The sequence below is a fragment of the Argopecten irradians genome, unplaced genomic scaffold (assembly GCF_041381155.1).
Source record: "Argopecten irradians isolate NY unplaced genomic scaffold, Ai_NY scaffold_0553, whole genome shotgun sequence".
Taxonomy (NCBI): domain Eukaryota; kingdom Metazoa; phylum Mollusca; class Bivalvia; order Pectinida; family Pectinidae; genus Argopecten; species Argopecten irradians.
In genome coordinates this window covers 4,457-29,851 of record NW_027188020.1, presented here as the reverse complement: position 1 = coordinate 29,851, position 25,395 = coordinate 4,457, and the positions used below count along the sequence as shown (strand labels likewise).

Below are 25,395 nucleotides of genomic sequence, written 5' to 3'. Positions count from 1 at the left end.
TTATACCCATAAGGATATTTTGTCAGACCTGTGTGCCAAATCTATGAATTTGTCATATTGTGTGTAATGAAAATTAATTTAATTAAGATTTACAGAAACTAATCAAATTAAATGTTTTTGTTAATTGATACCAATAGCGAATCAGAAGAGCTGTGAGCCAGGCAAGCTACGCTGATTTAATTATCTCTCTTCTAATCTCATCATATACGCTTGAAATAATTCTATCTACATGGCTCTGTTTAAACTTGCGATTGTAGCATAGTATTCTGATATTATAAACAATTTTTAATTGGTTACAAAAAATTATTTTCCAGCTCATTTTAGTCCATCAGATACAAGGGCTATTACAAATTGCCTTTTGTCTGTTGTTGTCCATCGTCTCTCTCAGCCTTTGATTTGTCCATTAACAATTCTATTTCTCAGAAAGTATTTAAAAGAAATTAAATCCTTAAAAAAACGCATTTAATGTGTTGTTGTGTGGCTATGGAGGACTTTTAGTTAAGGAAATCCATAAAGTTAAGGGATTTTCGTGACACTGGCCCAGAAATCCTGGGTTTTTGCAATTGGAAATTTGTTAAAGCTGTTTCAGAAAATTCTGAAAATAGAAAATATAGAAGTTCCCTTTTGTCAGTTTTGTCAAATTTTGACAAATTTTGTAGTGTTTGTTTGTTGATGCTTTTATGAAAAAGTAAAGAGGAGAAAAGTAGAAAAAAAATCATCTTTTATTTTCTACCTAAAGTAAAATTAATGTGTTTCCAATAATGTATGTATTTCAGGAGTATGAATATCAATAACATGTTATGAAAATTATTAATTATTCTACCGTGAAGCGATATTTACAAGTTTGATCTCAGGAAAAGAAATTTTTTGACCAGTAGCATGACGTTCTATCATGTAATTAGAGTACTCACAATTTCCTAATAGAAGTGAGGAACTGCTTCAAATTTGAACAGAATTATAAAGAAATGTTTCGAGAAATGAAACGTATTTGAATTGACAACATTGATGATCTTAAAAATAAGATAATGAAAATGACCATATAAAGGATAACTTTCTGAACATAGCTACTGGAATAAAAAGTTAACTAATAAATTTGGTTTAACGTGTCAATTGATTACATTGATATAATTTCATAGCCATGATAAATGTGTTGAACTTTATGAATGTAAACTGTAATCTTTATTCATTTAACTGTACAATTTGAATAGAACTTGATGTTTTTAATTTCAACAAATACGTTAGCTTACCGTCACTATCTGTGTCCTACTAAGGTTTCCGTCCTTACTCGACATGTCTCGGCCACCAGTCTCGGAATATGTCTGCTGTATTTTGTGTACGGAAGGTGAGGCATTTATGGAATTTTTTATTGATAAAATGTTTGGCTTAATGATAAATATCATTTATACCTTGATATTCATGCTTCAAAAGGATAAAAAATTATCAACACCATCTGAATAACCTGAATAAGGATTCTTTTTTTAGGGTTCGACCAATTTCAAGTCAATTTGACCTATGTACAAAGACCACTTACCTATAAACTAGAGGATCTTACATGAGTGGCTATGTGATACAAAAATTTATCAAACAAGTTCAATAATTGGATATGCCTCGAGCCTTTAAATTTATCAAATTATTTAACGAGCTTAATTTTTTTTTTATTACATAGTCAAGAGTGTAAGATTCTATTTATCACATAACTAATTAATAGAAATATAAGTAATACAATTCTGTCTACATATAAAACAGTAGAAATCCAGCTCAGATGTGACGCTTCCGTCTGCTGAATCATGTGACATTATATACATATAGATTGTGATGTCAAAACTACATGTGATATCATAAGAGTGTTCTTACACATGTGTCTTACGATATTTTGACATCCAGCAATACTATATTGCAAGTGTGACTAGGCCTTGAACAGGTAATAATACTTTATCAGTGCATGGATTATCACATCCTCAATACTCCAGGAGTTCCTATCACTTACGATCTCTACACCCCTGGACTATGACAATAATAATAGTAAAACTGGAGGCAACAAAACAGAACAGGTAATTAAGTGGTTTGATGTACATCAAATCAGCCGTATAACGATACACTGGAGTTGGTTGTGTGGCTTTGATATCTGGTGTCACTCTCTATATAGTCTTCAAAGGAAATTTTCCAGGCCTGTAATTGGTTCAGATTTTTCTCGCTGAACTGCCTCCAATTTTACTACGAGATTGTCCAGGAGTGGAGAGTTCGCAAATGATCGGAAATCCCTAAAGTATCCAGGATGGGATTATCAATATCCAACCCTAATTCTGACAATTCTCATTGTTCTAGAAATTTATCAGATTTTGTATGCATCCCTAATACATATATGTGTATCCATTTCAGTCAGAGTATCCATATGTTCCTGCTGTCTGGTCTATGCTATGTGGCCATACTAGTTTCACCCACATCTATCATCCACATGTAAGTAACAACGATTTTTCTCTCATATTCCTGTAAAAAGGTCATATGCCTGTGTGTTTATTGCACTATAGCATCTGGGTAAGAAATCATGATATCATAATGATTATATGGCATTTAATACATTATGCCACCTTTAAAAATGACAAACTCAAAGGCCAAACCCAGGAGCAGAAAACATAATATTACCATCATATTTGATGAGGTGCTATCACCATCAGTAATGTATAAATAAACTTCTGTGTATAAGTATAATTTAATTGTGAAATTCACAAAAGTAAATGGCAGGCAAAAATCATGTTGATTTACAGTATCTAGGAAAAAAGTTTCGTTATTGGTGTGTATTTCCAGTGTGACTTTCATACTATCAATGGCCTACCTGACGAATATACACCTACAGAGAGTTCTTGAAACTGAGCTGGACAAGTACCCAGTGGATGTCTCGGGGTAAGGCTTATTAACGTAAAAACTTGTGTAATTTACTCACTTTTCTCCCCGTGGATGTCTCGGGGTAAGGCCTATTACGTAAAAACTTGTAATTTGCACACTTTTTCTGTGCAAAAAAATATATTTGAAGTTGGAGGTGGAGAAATTACCTTGAAAGAGGAGGTTTAAACATTTTATGTGGAAAAAACACACTGATTCTTGACGATTTATGAATGTTGACGCACAGGTGGTAGGCGAGTTCCTGTTATAAGGCCGTGTATCGGCAGAACTTTCAAATCTTTATTTTTGAGTCACAGGAACTTGTCTACCACCTGTGTGTTGAGATACTGCTCTGTTTATGGTAGTCTTTTCTTATAGTAGAAATTATTAAAGATGCTTAAAACAATACCTCATCAGTCATGATCGAATACAGTGGATTATCTAAGGCTAATTAGGGTCTGAAGCTATGACCACTTTTTCTCCCACCATTCACTGATATGTCACCGGTTTTAGCCCCGAGAGATTTCTCTGTCAACTCCTGGAGAATGACAAATTGGGCGCGCTAACCTTTTGTACCTGAAACAATTACGTGACGTCATGACTTCATGCGGTGTGTCCATGGCTTGCATTGTCGATCATGTCATCAATATTGACGTTCAGACGACGGAACCATGTTCATGTCGCTGTGAAAATGCTTCTATTTAGGATATTAAATCTACTTTTTGGCTCACCTGGCCCGAAGAGCCGGTGAGCTTATGTCATGGCGCAGCGTCCGTCGTCCGTCGTCCCTCCGTCCGTCAACATTTCCTTTAAATCGCTACTAGTCATAGAGTTCTGCATGGATTGTAACCAAATTTGGCCACAAGCATCCTTGGGGGAGGGGAAACAGAACTTGTATAAATTTTGGCTCTGATCCCCGGGGCAGGAGGGACGGGGCCCAATAGGGGAAATAGAGGTAAATCCTATAAATCGCTACTTGTCCTAAGAGTTTTGCTTGGATTGTGACCAAATTTGGCCATAAACATCCTTGGGGGAAGGAGAACAGAACTTTGGCTCTGACCTCCTGGGGGTAGGAGGGGTGGGGCCCAATAGGAGACTTAGAGGTTAATATTAAAATTCCTTCAGAAAAGAAACAATGAACCTGTATTCAGAACATTACTTGGCATTACAAACCAGGTGAGCGGTACAGGCCCTCTGGGCCTCTTTGTTTTTGTGTTTATGGGAGAAAAAGAATCATTCCCTGCCTATGAGGGTATGACAATGAAATCACAACCCTTGAGGGAATTCCTGAATGTCCAACCCTCTGCAAGCCTTGGGTTGGACGTTCAGGAATTACTCCTCGAGTTGTGATTTCGTTGTCACACCCTCTAGGTAGGGAAAGATTCTATTAGTCTTATTTCCATTTGCCCTGATGATTAAATGGCAACTGACTGAGAGCATGGTACTTTTACATTGTATGTACTGTATATTTGTAAATTTTCCTGATTTATTTAATTTTCTTTATGTTAATATTTTTATTTCTCTACAGTCCACTCATGCTGACCACACTAAAAGTGACCATTGTAGCGTTTGGATTACATGATGGTTTACATCGCAATCAAGAGACACTTATAGAAAGTCATAAGAGACATTCTGTACGGTAAGTCTCAGCCGTGATCTTTATCTTATCAAGCGGAATGCTCCCCTTAAATATGTTTGTGCTAAATGTATTTTCTCTGTGTCATTTTCATATCAATATACATAGCTATTACAGAGATTGCACAAATTAATTGATGTGTTCAGAAACATATGTACATAGAGATTGGAAACTCCTTCTTTGTATTTGTTAACAGGCAGCAATACCTCTGGTTTATAGGTATTTTCCTTTGGCTAACTACTTTTAAGTGTACTCTTTTAAACATGATATTTTTACATCAATACAAAGTTTTAACATTATATCATGGTTTGATATGACCAATTGTCCCGACTTATATATTATTTGATATGATCTTTGAAAACATGAATATGACCAATTTTTTCTGGTTTTTCAAAAATCGGACAGTCAAAACTGGAAGAGAATTTTATTTTATTGGTAGATATATTAAAATATTATTTTTTTCTTTCCAAAATGTTACTCAAACCATTTGAAAATTACTGAACTTTTGTAACATATCAAAGTTATTCTCTTGTATTAAAACTATTTACGAGTATATAAAAAAAAAACTATGCACACACAGAGGAACTGCCTATTGTAAAAATCGCGTGGAGTTGCCAGTCTCTATAATATATATTTCTGGTGTGCTAAAATGTTTAGGATTGCTTTTTCTCTAGTTTGCTTGTACCAAATGTTTATGGTATGTTCACTATAAGTTTATTTATGTTTCAGGAGAAAGCCTACCTTCCTAGAATTCTTCAGCTACATGTTTTATTTCCAAGGCGTTGTGGCGGGCCCACCAGCATTTTATTGTGACTACCAAGACTTTGTGAAAGGAGAGAACATCCACCTCCCCGTCAACACACAACAAAGGGAGGTAAGTATTGCTCATCTTATTGTGAAGCTGGAATTATGTATTGTTTGAGGTTTTTTGTATAAATGTATCTGGTATAAAATTTGGAACCCCAACGCAGATTGAGTGGATGGTACGTTTATTGGAGTCTTAGGAGTCAACAATATACAAAGGTTACTGCCGAATTATATAGCAGTACACCGGGAATAACAAATGTCAATATTTGGGTATGATACCCAATACCTGGAACAGTTGATACCAAAGTAGCTGCTGTATAACATAGGGAAAACATGGATCATCATTAGGACTTATCCTGTATCATAATTATCAACATGGCTATGTAATTAGTAGTCATACATATGCTATTGTAAATACCAGTAAGAAACACTACATAAATGTTACATATACTTGAACACTGCACATGTAAATGTAGATAATTATATATTAGTCCAAATTTCTAACTCTAAAATTCTTATCATTATTATATTATACCACAATTATTCAACAATGAATAATCTTTAACTTATTTAGCCTTCATCATGGGACATGGGAATATTTCGAAGAAGTTGTACAGAGAGAAAATAATCACATGGTTATCAGTTTAAGAACTGACTAAAGTTGTGAACAAACACAATCAAAGTACTGAAAGTACTGCTGCGGTAAAACTTCTGGATGATAGGAGTTGATTCGAGTGTTAAAGATTGATAAGTCAATGGTTATATTATCAGTATAACTGAAAATTGGAAAACGATCCAAAGAAAACAGGACTTAAACTAAGGCCGAAAAACTAATACAAATAATTGTTTTTTATTTGGTCGTAATAATTTATCACATTGATTTATTTTTCTCACATTTTGTACAGGTCAAGTTATTCTAAATACACATAATGCATTTCAGTGCAGAACCTTCAATCAAAGAGGAAGTATTTATGTTGTCAAGTTTATATAAAGAAAAGTTTCAGCATTATGGTGACTTGTAATGTCAAATTAAATTGATTTTTTTTGTTAAAAACTAAACAGGCATTCTTCAGATATCAAGAAAAAAACTTACTGGTTATATTATATAAAATCTCATATAATGTTTAAGCGATACCGTACACGTATTTGACCTTTAATGACTAATATGAATGACATCAAGGATTTCCTTTTTAACAAAAATGTATCTAGCAAGTTTAAGAACACCATACTATCTATAAGTACAAAATTTAATGGTTGTCAGACCGTGTAACATATATAACTAACGTATATTGTCATAAAGGATGACTTTCATGCTTCATAACTTCACGAATACTACTTTGGCAACATATCAGGGAGAAAGAGGGGAAAGAGAGGGAAAGAGAGAAAAAAAAAATCTCTGTCAGCTATCAGCTGTTTACCGGTATATGCTTTATCAAGTTTCAAGTACATGAATGTATATATATTAACTAAAGAACTAAATAACCTGAGTTAATTAACTAAACGACATGTAAATGGCACGAAGGATGTTTTTTGTCAAAACATGTTAATATTTTTTCTCTATGTCTATCAAGTTTGTAGTACATTACAACATTAACAAACGGTAACGGCACGAGTTACCTAAATGACAGATATTGTCATCAGTGTCCTTTTCTAACTACAATTTGTAAATATCTTCTTATTAAACATTATGGAAAGTTGTTCAGCAAAATTTGGAGCAAGGATAGGTCCAAAATTCGGATCGCAAATTCACTCAGAAATTTTACTTTGACATGATAATTTACTTTGAAATTTGACTATTGGTTCCAAAACTGTTTTCATAAGGCTTGAACATGATAATTTACTTTGAAATATGAATATAATTATTGGTAGAAAAACTGTTCTTATAAGGCTTGGTTCAAGAAAAACATAATTGTAGTATATGAATTAATGAAGGATAGTGACACGCTTACTTTTTACTGTTTTGATGAATTGATACAAATCTATCAGATTAGTACTAATTTTGTGGAATATCACGGTTTTAGTATCTGCTATCAGAGAATACCTGAATTAGGCTGACTCTGAAATATGTCAAATTTGTTTCCTACTTACATTAAATATTTCATATTGATCTGTACAATGTAATGAAAAAATAACATACTCCTACCGGGAGGAGAAGATGGGAAGACTTAATTAGTTTCAGTCGAACCATTTGAAATGGGTTGATATTTCTAAAATTTCCTTTACAGTAACGAAAATTATAAGCTTCAGTGGTTTCAATATATATTATAGCAGATTCACTCAGCAATTTTACTTTGACATGATAATCTACTCTGAAAAAACATTGTGTTACAAATTATATAAGTACATTTGCCTAGTACAGAATAGTACGTACATGTATTACAATTTCATTTATATTTTAAACACCTCCGAATTTTCATTTCATTTGCATAAACAACCAAACGATAAGATTTCGTTATAAAATGACACTTAATCCTCTAAACAATAGAACAGCCAACTCTAGATCACTGCTTATTGTTTTGATATTTTCCAAAAGAATTTATGATTTGTCCTTCTTTATATGTACATATTTTCTACTTGTCAAATTTTTTGAAATTGATATTTATATATTATGTTTCTCTATACAATGTATTTGTCAAAGAGAACTAATAAAGAAACTTGATGTGGTCATGATCAATGTATCACACCTTCACGCTTGGCTGCACACTGCTACAGATACGAAGAGATGTATATATAGGGTGGTTATCTATCCTTTAATCTTTGAAATACTTTTCTCGAAAACCCAGCTCCCTACCGCTCCGAACCGCTGTAAATGAAAATGTGTATGAGCAAGGGACGTCAGAAACATTATATAACATGTGTCGAGAATATGTATAACAGTATTTACATTAAAACCTATCTATTAAAACCACCCAGTGGTCCGAGTAAAAGTGGTCTTAATAGCGAGGTGGTCTTAATTCTGAGGTGGACCAGGTTTCTTCTATGATCATGACGATCAAGAACAGAAACTCTGTATCCTAGCTGACCGGTACATAATATATGTACTGTATTTTTGTTTAAAAATTGAAATTTTATGAAAAATGCAATATACATGTATATATAAATGTATATTATAAATATATTTTTTTTATTTTTTTGTTCAATTTTTTGCATTTAAACACATTTACAAATACATGGGACATCAACATAAACTTGACATGACATATACATTACATTTATATAAAAAACATAAGAAACATAACATAGCATGCTGAGTATGTACATGTACGTGTGGGGAAAAAACCAGTTTGATATATTTTGGTTAAGATAAATTTGCAAAATTACTATATTTGATCAATTAGTTTTGTCGGCCATTAGAATCTTAATCATATCATATTTTAATGCATGCGTATCTAATCAAAAACCAATAATTTACAAATATTTTTTAAAGATTGATAAATTAGGGACATATAATGACTATACCATTTATTTCTAGAGCATAGACATATTTTTTTCATTAAATTAAGTTAATGGTGTGTGCTTACTTAAATCTTAAACTGAATTTCACTGAAGTAATTGTTGACAATCTAAATGAAAATACTTTTTCTAGACATTACTTTCTATTATGTTTTAATTATAATTCAAATACATATCGTTAGTTTAATCAGAGATTTAGATAGTTATTAAATTATATATGTCTCTGGTTTAATTATCACATAGTATCACCTGAGGTTAATGAGAATCTATGTGTTTTAAAATTGGTATTGATCTGTGTAAATTATTATTAAATATTTACGTAAATCGATTTTAATTACCCCGCCATGTGCAATGATTGGTCAAATAATAACTTACGATCACAATCGGTAAAGTGTTTGAAAGACTACTGTGCAATAGTCAAGCGTACTTTTAACTAATGCAAAACACCGATTGTTTACCGCAACAAAATAGATGACACATCTATTGAAATGAGATGATTGATGTACGGTACTTCATAAATATCTGAAATAAGATCAATATATCTCATACATTAAAGAATTTTAATTCCATTGGCGTTACACGTATGAGAAAGAACTGCCTAAATCGTTCGATCTCGCCACCAGAGCTATCGAAAGAACGTTGCATTACTTGTGGTTTCGATCACGTCAACTGCCAGTCACAAGTATGCAAATGATGGCGATTAACACTCTCCTAGTACAGGTAGATAATCTGATAATTAGGTCGACGGAAACAAAAGACTGACTGATGTACCTGCGGGTAGTTGTTCACGGGTTGCTGCGTGCGGGAAGGTGAGGCACAGCGAGGTGTGAAGTCACATGTGCCTGTGGTCATAATCAAATGGTCAATTAGTGTTAATTTAGTGGTCGTTGGGACTATTAAAATTGGTCGTAAAACGGAATAGCGGTGTGATTGTATTTCTGAAGAGAAAAAAAAAATCGGAACTGAAAATAAGTGGCCGTAATAGTGGGATGTTCGTAATTTAGTGTATATGCTATACATGTCTATGTTTGGAATAAACTTTTGGAAAATAAAAATGAAATAAAACAAAAATAAATATAAAGACAAAATAAGGAATATTTTCAAGCATGGTGAATTAACAACAAATAAAAATATGAATTAAAAAAAAATAAAATTAACCTGCCGACGATAAGGGTTGAACCCGGGCCGTGAGCTTAGAAAGCTCAGGACTTACCACGACACCACTTGTACCTGTTGTTTGCCTCGGGAATATTATTAAGCTACTAATGAAATGCAGTTCACTATATTTTCTTATTTTCTTCGCAATCCACTTAAAATGATATTGATGCTGCTGAATAAGTTTACAGAATGATTCTAAACTAGTTTATATTGTATCTGGGTGCAAATTACAACTACATATACCACAAATGTGTGGTTATTCAGTTTATTCTTCACGACACCAGCCGGGGGGGTAAAAAGCTAGTTCCGGAATTGCGATGTAAAACCAAGTTTTACCGTAAAAATCTGTGACTTAGGGTTAATTCACAGTATAATGTACAGTATAACATTAGTCAGGATCCACATATGAGTATTATTTATAAGACAGTTATTAGTATTTTTCATGCAATTTAAGGGAGCCCTATAGCAATCACCAGTCTGTCATAAGGGATCAAAATTTCAAATTTATCTGATTGTAATGAAAATTGGTATATTGTTATATTAGGTCTTGGAAACACTGAATACCTACAATGATTATTGTACATGTATTGAATAGTCTCGAAATGTCACTAGTCATTCATTATTATATTAATTGGACCACTCTTGGTAATTTGAACATACTGAAGCGGAACTGAACGGGGCCAAAAACCTGTGTGACCAGTATCCCAATCACAGACTACTGTATAATTAATAATTGAAGAGGTCTGGAAATGTCACTAGTCATTCATTGGACCACTCATTGGTAAATTGAACATACTGTAGCGAAACTGAACGGGGCCAAAAATCTGTGACCAGTATCCCAATCTCACACTACTGCATAACTAATACTGAAGAGGTCTGGAAATGTCACTAGTCATTCATTGGACCACTCTTGGTAAATTGAACATACTGTAGCGAACTGAAAGGGCCAAAAATCTGTGACCAGTATCCAAATCTCGGACTACTGCATAATTGATAAATTATGCAGGTGTAAAATTTTGCAATTTACTGTTCAGAAATTATTTTTGTAGCCTTGGACAAAGTTTGGAATGTAAAACCTTGCCTATGAAAGGTATGATATTGTACTAATTTTGGACCAATCCATATATTTAGTGAAATTCAAACCATGTTTTAATACATGTATTACCAAACAATACAATTATTCAGAGGGCTCGGGTTCGAGCCGCGGTCTGGCCTCAACATTATCTCCTCTCCTGTTATACACACTATTACATAATTTTCAGATGGAAATAAATTCAAATGAGAGAAAAGAGGGCGATATCAACATGGAGTTGGTAAGTAACATTTTTAATCAAAATAGGTTTCTGAAAATCTTGATTATAAATATTTCCATGTTTTTACAGGTATGCTTCACGATACTTTTACATGTATATACTAAGTACATATGAAAATGGTATCATCTCCCTGCAGGCAAATATCAAAATAAAAATTAATTGAACACTTATCTAAATATTAATTATAGTTCTTTATACTTTTCTCCAATGGATAACTTTACCAAGGATACGTTAAACCTCCGGTTAATTTGAACCACTGGATAGTTCAAACACACAATTTTTTCCGGAAAAACAGTAATTTTTTAACTAGTGATAGTTTGAACACACAATTTTTATAAATCAATCATATTTTCGGATAGTTCGAACACGTCAAATTATGAACCTAAAAGTAAGATTTTTGTCGTCAAATGGGGTCCCCAAAAATGTCAATATGTTTTGCATATTGCAGCAAAATTGTTTGGAATAAAGATTGTATAAATGATCATTATAAATGACCATACGACAGATAAGGAATTAACATGAACATTTTAAGTCAATTTAATGCTGATATATCGTACACAAAAACAGCAAGGCCAAATATTTTAATCTTAGGCCCTGACAATGTAGATTTGAACTCGCTGTACCTGATGGAAACACACGGAAGAAATTGCCAATGTTTTTTAAGTCCAATCTAGATACAGATATCAGCTTTAAGTTGTCATTAAAATTATGCATTCAGTCTTCTTTAGAAAGCCAATCAAGGAGTTAATTATCTGTAAACACGTGCCTCATACTGGATTGGACAGGCAGTTACGAGGTGTCAAAGCATCAAAAGCCAGCCGCTGGGTCACAGCAAGTGGGTGTGATTACATATTCAGCTCCAGCCCAGAACATCCACTTGTTGGCAAATTAAACAATAGTTATCATACGAAGCTTTTCATCAGCTTAAAACTAGTAACGTGTCTTATTTAAGAAGCAGACAATATGTGCAATCAGGTTTTGGATAATCTGACTGTCACAGTGCGATTGTGACCTAATTTTACGAACTGAATGGAAACAAATATTTTCAACAGCAGTTTTGTAAATGCAACGGGATTTTCTTAAATAATTTTTTTTTTATTAATTAATTAACTTTTGTAACGAAATATGACAAGGATCTAACTAGATTTTCTGAGGTTTGAATAAAAGTTTCTATCTCACTTAGCGGGTCACATTGATTTCTACATTCTAGGCTGCGATCGTGAACGGTGCTGTTTGCAGGCCTTTCCACGTGCACATATGCATGCGGCATTCACTCTGCAATTAATTATAAATACACAAATTAAATGCTCATGTTTACGAGAAATTGATTGAATATTATCTTTGAGGTAAATTAGCATTCTATATACATTTCTATTATCTTTGAGTGTAAATTAGCATTCTATATACATTTCTATTATCTTTGAGGTAAATTAGCATTCTATATACGTTTCTATTATCTTTGAGGTAAATTAGCATTCTATATACGTTTCTATTATCTTTGAGGTAAATTAGCATTCTATATACGTTTCTATTATCTTTGAGGTAAATTAGCATTCTATATACGTTTCTATTATCTTTGAGGTAAATTAGCATTCTATATACGATTCTATTATCTTTGAGGTAAATTAGCATTCTATATACATTTCTATTATCTTTGAGGTAAATTAGCATTCTATATACGTTTCTATTATCTTTGATGTAAATTAGCATTCTATATACATTTCTATTATCTTTGAGGTAAATTAGCATTCTATATACGTTTCTATTATCTTTGAGGTAAATTAGCATTCTATATACATTTCTATTATCTTTGAGGTAAATTAGCATTCTATATACGTTTCTATTATCTTTGAGGTAAATTAGCATTCTATATACGTTTCTATTATCTTTGAGGTAAATTAGCATTCTATATACGTTTCTATTATCTTTGAGGTAAATTAGCATTCTATATACGTTTCTATTATCTTTGAGGTAAATTAGCATTCTATATACATTTCTATTATCTTTGAGGTAAATTAGCATTCTATATACGTTTCTATTATCTTTAAATTAGCATTCTATATACGTTTCTATTATCTTTGAGGTAAATTAGCATTCTATATACATTTCTATTATCTTTGAGGTAAATTAGCATTCTATATACATTTCTATTATCTTTGAGGTAAATTAGCATTCTATATACATTTCTATTATCTTTGAGGTAAATTAGCATTCTATATACGTTTCATTATCTTTGAGGTAAATTAGCATCTATATACTTCTATTATCTTTGAGGTAAATTATATGAGATTACTATATATCATTTCTATTATCTTTGAGGTAAATTAGCATTCTATATACTTTCTATTATCTTTGAGGTAAATTAGCATTCTATATACGTTTCTTATAGATTTTTGCTAGGTACTTTAGTACTCAAACTGATTTTTACATTTCAACTCAAATAATTCAAACTCACAATTTTTTCCTGAAGCTTAATTTCGGATAATTCGAACTGGTCCATCAATATTTATTTAATTTTGTTCGAACTAACTAAAGGTTTACTCTAATCTTTTCAGAATTAATATTTTTGAAGTTCAATAAGAGTAATCTTTTAGATAAATGTGAAATGCAAAACATGGTCTTTTCATATTACAGTCTAAACTTGTTATCTCAAACTCGCTTGAATTGAAATTCCGGATGAGTCAAATTAATTTTGAAGTCCCGTTTTTTCCCTTCTTTGTATATATATACTATGACTTTTTAAAGATCGGATGACTCGAATTTCAATGACTCGAAACTCTGGTTATGTCAATGTCAATGCCTGGTCCCTAGAACGGACATTCAGCGAAAAAATAGTTGCTTTCTCGAATTTATTTCTGTCAAAATTTTAAATTGAAAAAAATCAATTAGGTAAATATACAATTATACAAACAATAGGAATTCACCTGTGGTTTGTCTTAACGCTTGTTTTTATTTGTTCAACTACTACATTTTGTATAAGTTTTTTGTATGAACCACTGAAGTCAGTATACCACCTACGGGAAATCAGGGCGCATGCCTATTATCGTGACAATCATATTATCGTAATTCAAGTTTTGTTATGTATTAGAAAAATCCAAAACCATATGAAAACATATAACCAAAATGATTTAATACAAACATTATCAATTGGAAAATCATGTTAATATGCTGATAACAGTAATAGGCATGTACCCGGCTGTAATAGTCATTAGATAAAAATCGTTAAAAAACATGTTTTGATCAAACTTAATGACATTACGTTTGAGTTGAATTCCGGATGAGTTGAATTATTTTTTGTTTGTCCGTTGAATTTCGAGATAACGAGTTTCGACTGTACATGTATGTAAAATCATTTTAGATAGCGTGTTTGGTTTATACTTTTTGTAGAATCCAAATTCCAAGAAAACTCACCGTCTTCCTCCGTCTCCACTGGTATGTACACCTAGAATTTTATGTTTGATTCCAGAGGATTTCACTCAAACTGATCTGTAGAATTTACATTTATCGTATTTGACCCTATAAGCGCCCCTCCCCTTTTCGAGGGCACAATTTCACTCATGTTGATTTTAATGCAGATTGAAACTATGAAGTCTCTATTTGATATCTTTTGCAAATGAATTAATGACTTAAAGATGCTCCACCGCCAACAGAGCATAAATGATATTCATTATTTGAACAATAATTGGTGTTTTATCATGTATATCTATGTCTAATTAACACAAAAAATAATATAAAATAATTTATTTTACCTTTTGGAGCATGCGCAATCAGTACTTCATTCCATATAGGATATAGTGCCACGGATTTTTTTCGGGATGCAATTAATTATTTTGTATAATTTCAACTTGAAGTAAAATTAGAAGCTCAAACTTTTCAATGTTGGTAATGGTGTAAAGTAACTTACTTTTGTAACTGAAGAAAAATACTAAATTGTCTGCTCCTGTTTTTCCTAGTGAAAAATACCATATGTCTGCGGTGGAGCATCTTTAAAGAATTAATTAGGTCCATTGATCCTAATGCAGACTGAAACTATGAAGGCACTATTTGATTTCTTTTGCAAATTAATTAATGACTTAAATTGTGTGGTTAGTTCAAATTTGGTCCTATCCAATACCTCATCATTTATTGGGTCGAATACGGTACATAGAATACTTTATTATGTGAGTTTTATGTAACATAAGATAGATTACGAAGTAGTTCTCCTCATTTTGTGGTGATTTTAATCTAAAATATAGACATTTTTTTTTTTCTAATCATTATTCAATCTTAAAATAATGTTTTTACTTATCAAAATGACAAGAATGAAACCGTGAAGCGGTTTATGATGAGAGTACACTCAGATTTTTGTGTTATATCTCCATAACATAAAAAAATTATTCAAATTAATCCTTATAATTCAATTTACAATTAAAGATAATCTCTTCAATACTCAAAATTTATTTTGGGACTTTTTTGTTTATGAAATCATAACGCTGTCATCTCAGCCAATCAGAAGCAACGTCACAAACGGCGACGCCAGTTTTTCCTTTATGGGCTGATAGAGTAAATTTTTAAGCCAGTGAAAATGCTCGTAACAAGCAAAATTGAATTATATATAGATAAAGAGGAACATGGAAAAATATATATATCCTGTTGAGCTTGAGTGCACCTACCAGGAATCAAACCTGAATCTTTGGCATAAAAAATGTTGAGAAACAGAGATCGTGTTTTTGCTCTGTAACACTTTTTGAAGTGTGGAGACCATATTTGGCTATACATATTATAGTACTTAGTGCATATGATATTTATATTACATAATATTTTTTGGGTTGTGACCACACAATTGTCTTACGATATCGAGAGAAAAAAATAATTATCTCCGCAAAACTTACCAGCTATAATAGTAATAATAGTAACGGTGTGTTTGTTTTACAGAAACCTGTGTGTGTTAAACTGTGTGAAACCCTTTTCTGGATCTTATTACACGTATTTGTGGCACCTTCCTTTCCTGCCTTGAATAACTCAGGTGTGTTATTAATTAATATAACTTTCCAGATATGTTTGTCTGTCTGTCCGCACGTTGAAAAAAATTGTCCTGACAACTTCAAAGCTACTGGGTTGATATTTCAGTGAAATTTCACAGCAGTGCCGGAGATATATGTATGCAGGTTCCTTTTGCCAAATATTTTGGTTGCCATGATAACCAGGTCACTATGTACACAGGTTTTGTAATATGGCGAATAATACATAAGTTTTTGAATTTAATTTTGTTTGAATTTTGTCAATTGTTGTAACATATGAATGTCTACAATTTGACATATCACATGTATCAATACTGGTATCAATACTGGTTACTATGGAAACAAAATGAAGGAACATTTGGTTTTCCTTATCGCATATAGGGGTAGCTGGGGAATATCAGGTAGTTCGCCATTGACCTACAGTTATAATATGTTTATCTTTTATTGGGAGTGTAGAATAATAGTTTTACGTATAACTTTACTCGGTGGTTATGTGTGAATATGCATGTTTTAGACATTTCCACCATACAATACGGCGATTCTGGGATACAGCATTCAGTCAGTTTAGTCATGTGACGAGAATTTAGGGCTCATTTGAAACAAAATGGCGGCATATGTAATGATTGAACACGAGTGGAAAATTATATATCATGATAGAACATTTATTATTAATTATCAGAACATATTGTATTAAATATAATCTAAATATGCACGAAAATTGAATTTAGACACTTCATAAGGAAATGACATGTAAATTAAGGCATCAAATGGAGCTGTCACCTAGCAGTTGGAAATCAGTGGTATCTGACGTCTCCCTCACAAATATTTTATAGCTTATCTGGGTACATTTTCCCTAAAATCAATAACAAATAAGAAACACAAAACATAACAGTTTATCTTAGTTCCATTATCGAGCAAGTATTACCGACAATGACTTTTACCCGGACATTCTACCAGGTATTCTCTGCCTATAAGTGTCACCGCCATGATGGAAAAATTGCCCTAAATTTTCGCGGTCACATGACCAAGTCAATGTTTTCTACCTCCTACCCAGAAGAGTTCCTTGTATCCCGGAATTGCTGTATTGATGGAAAGTGAAGTTAGAGCAAGATATATTCAAGGAATTCTAGGAAAATGTCAATACTTTTTGCTGTTGAAGCAACGTTTTTCCTGATTTTTTTTTTTCATATTTCAAAATTCCACTGTATTTTGGAGAGGTTACAGAACTCGATAGAAAATTAAACTCCTGAACATCATAATAATTCTCCTAAAACTGAGTGAGAGGTGACTAATGTTCTCTCATTACAGACCTTACTTTTATTGCTGCCCACAGCCTCCCGTACAGAGTGGTGTACGCGGCCATCTCCATGACCTGCTGTAAGATCAAATACTACGTCATTTGGTTATTAGGTAAGTTTGTCTGACTTAAGGACAGTTTGCGATTGCTTTACATTTTGGAATGAATTGGGGACTCAATTGATGTTCATGGTCACTAGAGCTTAAATCAACTGAAGGAAGGTTAATATTATTAGGGTAGAAATCAACAGGATAAAGGTCAAGGTTACTGAACAGTAAGGTCACTAAGGTCAGAATCAACTGACTGAAGGTCAAGGTCACTTAATAACACAAATTGATATTAGTTTCAAAACTAGTTTTCAAATCAATAAGTTTAATGAAAATGTTTTTTGTTGTGTTTATTTAGTCAAGTTTAATATTGACCAAAATACAAACTTTCTTTCAGGTGATGCTATTAGCAATGCCTCCGGCCTGGGGTTCAATGGCTTCACTCCGTCTGGGGAAGCGAGATGGGATCTCATTACAAGCATTAAACCATTACAATTAGAGGTAATTATTTGTTAGATCACCTGCTCCAGAAATCCAAGATTAGCACCTGTCTGTCAGTCCATTTGTTTGTGTAACAAATGATTGGACTGAACCTCCAGGGGATGGGAGCAAAATTTGTCATTTTTGTTATTTCCATATAAACAACTTCTTCTCTGTTTTGTGGCCTCTTGTTTTATAAATAGAAATATTCTTGCATGGAGATCTCTAGTTTTATAAAACCTCTAAACATCAATGTTGCCCTTTTTATTTCCAGATGTCAACAAGCGCCAAAGTATTTATAGACAACTGGAATGCTCAGGCTGTGAAATGGTTCCGATATGTGTGTTACACACGAATTCCGTTCCAGCGCACCCTGTTTACGTTTGTACTCAGCGCCCTCTGGCATGGATTTTTCCTCGGTTACTACTTTACCTTCATATCAGCAGCTTTTTTTATCACTGTGTCACGAATGGTAAGCTCAAATCTTCACAGAGTCACGAATGGTTAGAACGAATATACGTACCCGGCCTACTATACCTTTCGGCCAGGTACGAAATTGGTATCTATGTGTCGTAGTGGAGCACTGCCTCCGAAAATCACTCGGGCAGTTTTCTATACTTTTTTGTAGGTTTCCAATTATTTTATGCGTATACATGCATTTACATATTATTTTTGTCCAAAACAAACATAACTACCATTCTTTATATCTACCGTACCGCTCACAAGACGTCAAATTCACAATTTGTGGACTTGCCGTATAAATTCCCTTCAGAAAAAGCTACATATGTATTATGTAAAAAAAAATAATGCCTCGATGAGAATTTGATATTTGATACTTTGCTCCATTAGCAGTTATAGGCCCCAATTGTAGCTCTAAAGACGGCATCATTTTCTGTCTAAAATCTTTTGAGCTACAATATTGCAGCTAACGAATGGTAAGCTCAAATCTTCTCAGTGTCACAAATGGTAAACTCAAATCTGCACAGAGTCACGAATGGTAAGCTCAAATCTTCAGAGTCAAGAATGGTAAGCTGAAATCTTCAGAGTCAAGAATGGTAAGCTCAAATCTTCAGAGTAAAGAATAGTAAGCTCAAACATGTCTTCCCAGTGTCATGAATGGTAAGGTAAAAGTTTCAGAGTCAAGAATGGTAAGGTCAAATCTTCACAGAGTCAAGAATGGTAAGCTCAAATCTTCACAGAGTCAAGAATGGTAAGCTCAAATCTTCACAACATCAAATGGATAAGTCAAATCTTCACAGAGTCACGAATGGTAAGCTCAAATCTTCACAGAGTCAAGAATGGTAAGCTCAAATCTTCAACATACGAATGGAAAGGTCAAATCTACACAGAGTCACGAATGGTAAGCTCAATCAGAGTCAAATGGTAAGCTCAATCTTCAGAGTAAAGAATAGTAAGCTCAAAGATGTCTTCCCAGTGTCATGAATGGAAAGGTCAAATCTTCACAGAGTCAAGAATGGTAAGGTCAAATCTTCACAAAGTCAAGAATGGTAAGGTCAAATCTTCACAAGTCAAGAGGTAGCTCAATCTTTACAGAGTCAAGAATTAAGCTCAAACATTCTTAAACCATGAAAATTTTCATTTTTAACATGAAACTTTTCTCTCCCCTGAAATGTTTTTTGTATTGTCAAATGAATATACAGATGTATTTAACTGATGATGCCATTTTAAATATTTCTGTTTTGTAGGTTCGAGCAAAGATTCGTCCATATTTCTTACAGTCAAATTCGTGGAAGATGTTTTACGATTTTTTGACCTTCTTGCTCACCTATATTGCCATATCCTACGTTGGTGTACCATTCAATGTCCTCTCTTACGAAAATTCAATGACATTCTATAAGTGAGTATTCTTTCTTCCATCTGCCTATTTAGTTTAGACATTAATTTCTGTGGTAAATGAACAAATTCATATGTAGAGAAAAATTTAAATTCAATCAACTTGAAGAAAGTTTCAATTTTATTTTTGTTCAATAAGAAAGCATTAAAACAGTAAAAAGGGATATCAAACCCCTTGTGAATGATTTTGGCAAGTTAGCACTCGGCAAGCCTTATATTTTTTCAGTCTTTTGGTGATCAATCAATATTTTAATATCAGACCAATGTATTGATTTCTTTGTTTCAGTAACATGTATTGGTACCTGCATATAGCATCGGTGATAATGATGCTGGTTTGTACTTTTCTCCTTCCTACTCCGCCACGACAATCTGAGGTCAAGGTCACAGAGGCACAACAACGATCGGAGGTCAAGGTCACAGAGGCACCACAACAATCGGAGGTCAAGGTCACAGAAAAGATAAAATCCAATTAAAAATGGCATTACTGTTGTTATAAATTATTAGTTTTAAGTTTTTAGGTATTAACTTTCTGTTAGATGTGCTCTATCATGTAATATATAATGTTTGAACTGCTAATTCTTATATAAGCTCTGCAGTAACATACTCAGGTGATGTTCGTATTTATTCAAATATTTATTCGTTTTTACCAGTATGATGGTGGGCTATGATGATGGTGGGATATTCAAATAGCTTTTCATCCGTGGTCCGGTGGTTTGTCCATCCATCCGTTAACAATTCTTGTTATCGCTATTTCTCAGAAACTGCTGAAGGAATCTTTCTCAAATTTCATGTGTAGGTTCCCCTGGCCTTGGGCCCTAGTTGTGCATATTGCATTTTGGGACCAATTGGTCAACAAGATAGCCGCCAGGCAGCCATCTTGGATTTTGATAGTTAAAGTTGTTTATCGCTATTTCTCAGAAAGTACTGAAGGGATCTGTCTCAAATTTCATATTAAGATTCCCCTAGGGCCCTAGTTGTGCATATTGCATTTTGGGACAGATCGGTCAATAAGATGGCCGACAGGCCGTTTGTTATAGCTATTTCTTGGAAAGTACTGAACGAATCTGTCTAAAAATCCATATGTAAGTTCTCCTAGGTCCTTAGTAGTGCATATTGTACTTTAGGACGAACTGGTCAACAAAATGGCCTACAGTCCACCACCTTGGATTTTGATAGTTAAAGTTTTTTATCACTATTTCTCAGAAGTCACTGAAGGGATCTCTCTCAAATTTCATATAAAGATTACCTGTGGCCCTTGCAGTGCATATTGCATTTTTGGAAAGATAACTCATCAAGATGGCTGACATGCCGCCATTTTGATAGTTACAGTTTAATAAGCAAAGAAAAATATCCCTCTTTCCAATGTCAGACATAGATCATTCTTTGGTGGGCGCCAAGATCCTCCTGGGATCTCTTGTGATAGTTAAAAGTTTGTTATCGCTATTTGTCAGAAAGTACTGAAGGGATCATTCTCAAATTTTGTTTGTAGGCTCCTCTAGGGCCCTAGTTGGGCGTATTGCAATTTGGAAACCAATCCATCGACAAGATGGTCGCCAGGCAGCCATCTTGGATTTTGATAGTTAAAGTTTGTTATTGCTATTTCTCAGTACTGAAGGGATCATTCTCAAAATTCATATGTAGGTTCCCCTAGTTGTGCATACTGACCTATGGGACCGATCAGTCAACAAGATGGTTGACCGGACCGGTCGCCATCTTGAATTTTGATAGTTGAAGTTTGTTACCACTTCTTCTCAAAAATTACATTAAGGATCTGTCTCAAATTCCAAATGTAGGTTCTCCTTGGGCCCAGGTTGTGCATGGTGCATTTTTGAACCGATTGGTCAACAAGATGGGCCATCTTGGATTTTGAAGTTTGAAAAGTAGAGAAAAGATCCATGATTGTCAGGGTCCATCTGACAATTATCAGACATAAATCAATCTTTGGTGGGCGTCAAGATCCCTCTGGGATCTCTTGTTTACACTCAATTAATGGCACAGGGTCAAAGAATATTTTTGCATTTATTCCTTTACCCTTGAAATTTAATAATGGGCTGTTCCAGTCTTAGACCCAGAAGATTTCAAATGTATATTTAGGGATGAATTAATTAATACTTCTATTTTATTTATTGATGATTAACGTCTCTGTTTTACCTACTATCAAGGCCATTAAATCGGTCTTATTATCATTGTTATTTTGTCACAGAATGACATGCTAGAGGTAAAAATGACTCATCAGTTGAATTAATTCAGCAGAATAATTAATTTTTCTGGCCCTACCATGAAATGGGGGTTGTGCCGTATTACTTTCTTCATTTCAATCTTGCCCAATCATGTCACGTTTTAGGTGCTAATTTAATCAGTGATACCTAGACTGATAAAAAGCTGTATTTTTAATAGAGTGAATGAAAGTATATTGAGCACTTCTGCCTTACATTATAATTTTTTGGATTTTTTTTATAATATCTAGCTGTAGTTGTCTCCCCTGTCTGCATTAATTATCTCCCCTGCATATAATGATGCACAATAGTAAATAGTTTTTAACTAAAATGGTTTTTTTGGTGGTAAAGGGGTTTTAATACTACCTAGTACTCATCCATTGGTTGTGTTCGTTTTTTGGTCAATATATTAGACAGGTATTGCTTTCCTATATCCTGCCATAGACTATATAAAGTGCCTTTGATATGGTTGTACAGAATTGTTATTTGATAATAAGTTATTTTTATATAAACTTTTAGAATCTCTGCTGATTGGTGTTGGTATTTGATTATCAATGTGAGTTCATATTAATATGAGGTTCACAAATGATACCCATTTATTGAACAAGATCTAATTTTTGAATTCATCTGCATAATGTATTTTCTATTTTTACATGATATCTGTATTTTGTAAGTTGGAGCCCCAGTGGTTTATTTATAAAGATCTAATGATATACTGTTTAACCGGTTATGAATGTTATGTAAAAAAAGGAAATGTAAATTTTTGCTGTTTTAAATTTATGTGATCAGGCTTTCGGGTATGTACATGTATGATTCAATCGATTAGAATAGACATCCTTATAACCACTCCATTCAATAGAGGATCTGATAACATCCTAAAGGGGTCATGTTCAGATGACCTTTATACCACCTGTACTTCAGCTCAAACACATTTACTACCCTTACTATCAATTGAAAACTCCATTTCATCCTAGTATACATTTTCTTTGTGCTCTTTGGGTTAGATGACTACGTACACGAAAACAATTCTGACAGCTTTTGCAAACTATTTTTTTCCCCAGTCAGGATTATGGCAGCAGCAATTTGATTGGCTATTTCCAAAGGTCACCAGAACATGACCCCCTAATAGGGTGTTGTCAGATCCTCCTATCCAACATAGACACAATAAGGATTTTTATTTTAATAAGATTTTATGTGATTCAGCCAATTCTCCATATTTCCTGATCTTAGCAAAATATTATACCTGAAAAAAATTGCCGGCTAAATGATACGTAATGTATTTCAATGTTGTGGCAGGGAGCTCAATACTACAAACTTTTCATTTGCTTTAACAAATGGAGCCATATAACACAAAATCAGCTGTATTCATCACTTGAGTGAGTTATTTTTGTAATATCCTTTTTTATCAATATTTATTTTTTATAATATTAGAATGCTATCGCAAGATATAGTTCAATTCATTTGCTTTAGAAATGAAATGTTTGTGTACATATATAGGGAAAGGATATCTACTATAATATATTTATATTTTCATGTTATGTGCAATTAGAATCAGGTATATATTGTAGATATCTGCTTGTTTCAATATTCAAGTTTATCTGTGCTATTCAATTACTTAGCATTAAAGTGCCTGCTTGGCGGATTTTTGGTCCTTTGATTCTCCCAGGATTGCAGATCAAATTCAATGATGAGCATTATTTAAGTATTAAACTGCTTTCTTGGGGGATTTATGGTACTTTGATTCTCCCAGGATTGCAGATCAAATCTAATGGTGCACGTTATTTAAGCATTAAACTGCCTTCTTGGGGAATTTATGGTCCTATAATTCTCCCAGGATTGCAGATCAAATTGAATAATGCGTGTGATGTACTGCTTCATGCTATTTACATATATATACAACTGCATGCTATTTACATAATATTATATACATGGTATACAATTGTGTGCTATTTACATAAAAATATTTACATTTCCTTGTCACTTCTGCTATATAAACTAACCAAGGCAAAGTGAAGTATACGATGGTATAACTGACACCCAAAATGTGACTATTATGTAATCACTTATGTTGATGTGGTGACGTATACTGATCACCGTCAAAATGGCTGTTTCATCTTTGTGGATTAAATCGTCATTGATAAATGGTTTTCCTGGTCTAGCTTAAATAAAGTTAATGCAGAGACCCAAAAATGAGTTGATAATGTAAATATAATCATTAAACTATCTTCCTATGGCATCTATGGTCTATATAGAGGCCAGATCTTTGCAGACAATCATCTCATAATAAGTTAGCACGCTTTATGAAGATTGTCTGCAAAGCTCTGGCATCTATATAGACCATAGATGCCATAGGAAGATAGTTTAATGCTTAATCATGTACCTGGTATACAATTGTGTGCTATTTAAATTTATATTAATATATGATATTAAATACCTGGTATATAAATCTGTGTTATTTATATACCGGTATATATACTGCTGCATTTTTTTTTAAATCTATTGTATTGTACTTGAAGTCGAACGTTTTCACATGTATTTAAAACTAATCACTCGTGAAATTTAATTGTACATGAAACTGTCTGTTTCTAGTTCATGTCTTCGATAAAAAGCACAGGGACTTTATGGTATAAAATATATTGTATCTGCAAGTTATCTATACATATATATAAGTATTTATTGAAAAATGTGCCATAAACCTGTGATATATCAAACAAGACTTTTCATTGCAAGATTGTGTACTGTTGCAATCTATATACCTTTTATTTCTTATTTTTTTAACTAGTTTTTGCAAATATACCATGTTGATACCATCCAATATTTTATGTTGCATTTATATCATTTTTGTAAGCTGTGGTTAGTAAAATTATACCATGATTCAATCCAAGATCAAATGAACTTCAAGCGGATTTTACCGCCTATAGAGTTTGTCCAGATTGTAAGAATGATTTTTTCCTTGATTGTTTCATACAGAGTTTGAATCTGCAGATACATTTGAATATGAAATATCTTTTTGGCTTTCCTGCTTCAATTTTTGTTTTCTGTTTATTTTTACAATTTATTGATGAGGTCATGTTTTAATATGTTATATTTATAGCTTTTAGATTTAAATCCCCATTATATTACATGACACTTTTAGTCCTCGAGTTATCTCATTTAGCCCTGAAACCTTATAATGGACTGCCCTGAAACGTTATAATGGACTGCCCTGAAACGTTATAATGGACTGCCCTGAAACGTTATAATGGACTGCCCTG

At 33.1% G+C, this 25,395-nt stretch overlaps 1 protein-coding gene across 1 annotated transcript; it reads left to right on the top strand.

Moving 5' to 3' along the window:
• Positions 1-1,250: 1,250 nt before the first annotated feature.
• Positions 1,251-25,395, top strand: LOC138312988 (lysophospholipid acyltransferase 2-like). Its single transcript, XM_069253679.1, has 13 exons — positions 1,251-1,342; positions 2,380-2,457; positions 2,806-2,901; positions 4,409-4,519; positions 5,246-5,390; positions 11,197-11,247; positions 14,635-14,679; positions 16,162-16,252; positions 17,556-17,657; positions 17,989-18,092; positions 18,346-18,543; positions 19,778-19,929; positions 20,212-25,395. The coding sequence occupies exons 2-13, from the start codon at positions 2,393-2,395 to the stop codon at positions 20,396-20,398; spliced, it is 1,347 nt and encodes a 448-aa protein (XP_069109780.1). The 5' UTR covers positions 1,251-1,342; positions 2,380-2,392; the 3' UTR covers positions 20,399-25,395.

Coding starts and splice junctions, on each gene's coding strand:
- LOC138312988 (XM_069253679.1), top strand. CDS start 2,393: ATGTTCCTGCTGTCTGGTCTATGCTATGTGGCCATACTAGTTTCACCC. Junction 11,248..14,634: donor GCGATATCAACATGGAGTTG/GTAAGTAACATT, acceptor TACTTTTTGTAG/AATCCAAATTCCAAGAAAAC. Junction 16,253..17,555: donor TCCTGCCTTGAATAACTCAG/GTGTGTTATTAA, acceptor CTCTCATTACAG/ACCTTACTTTTATTGCTGCC.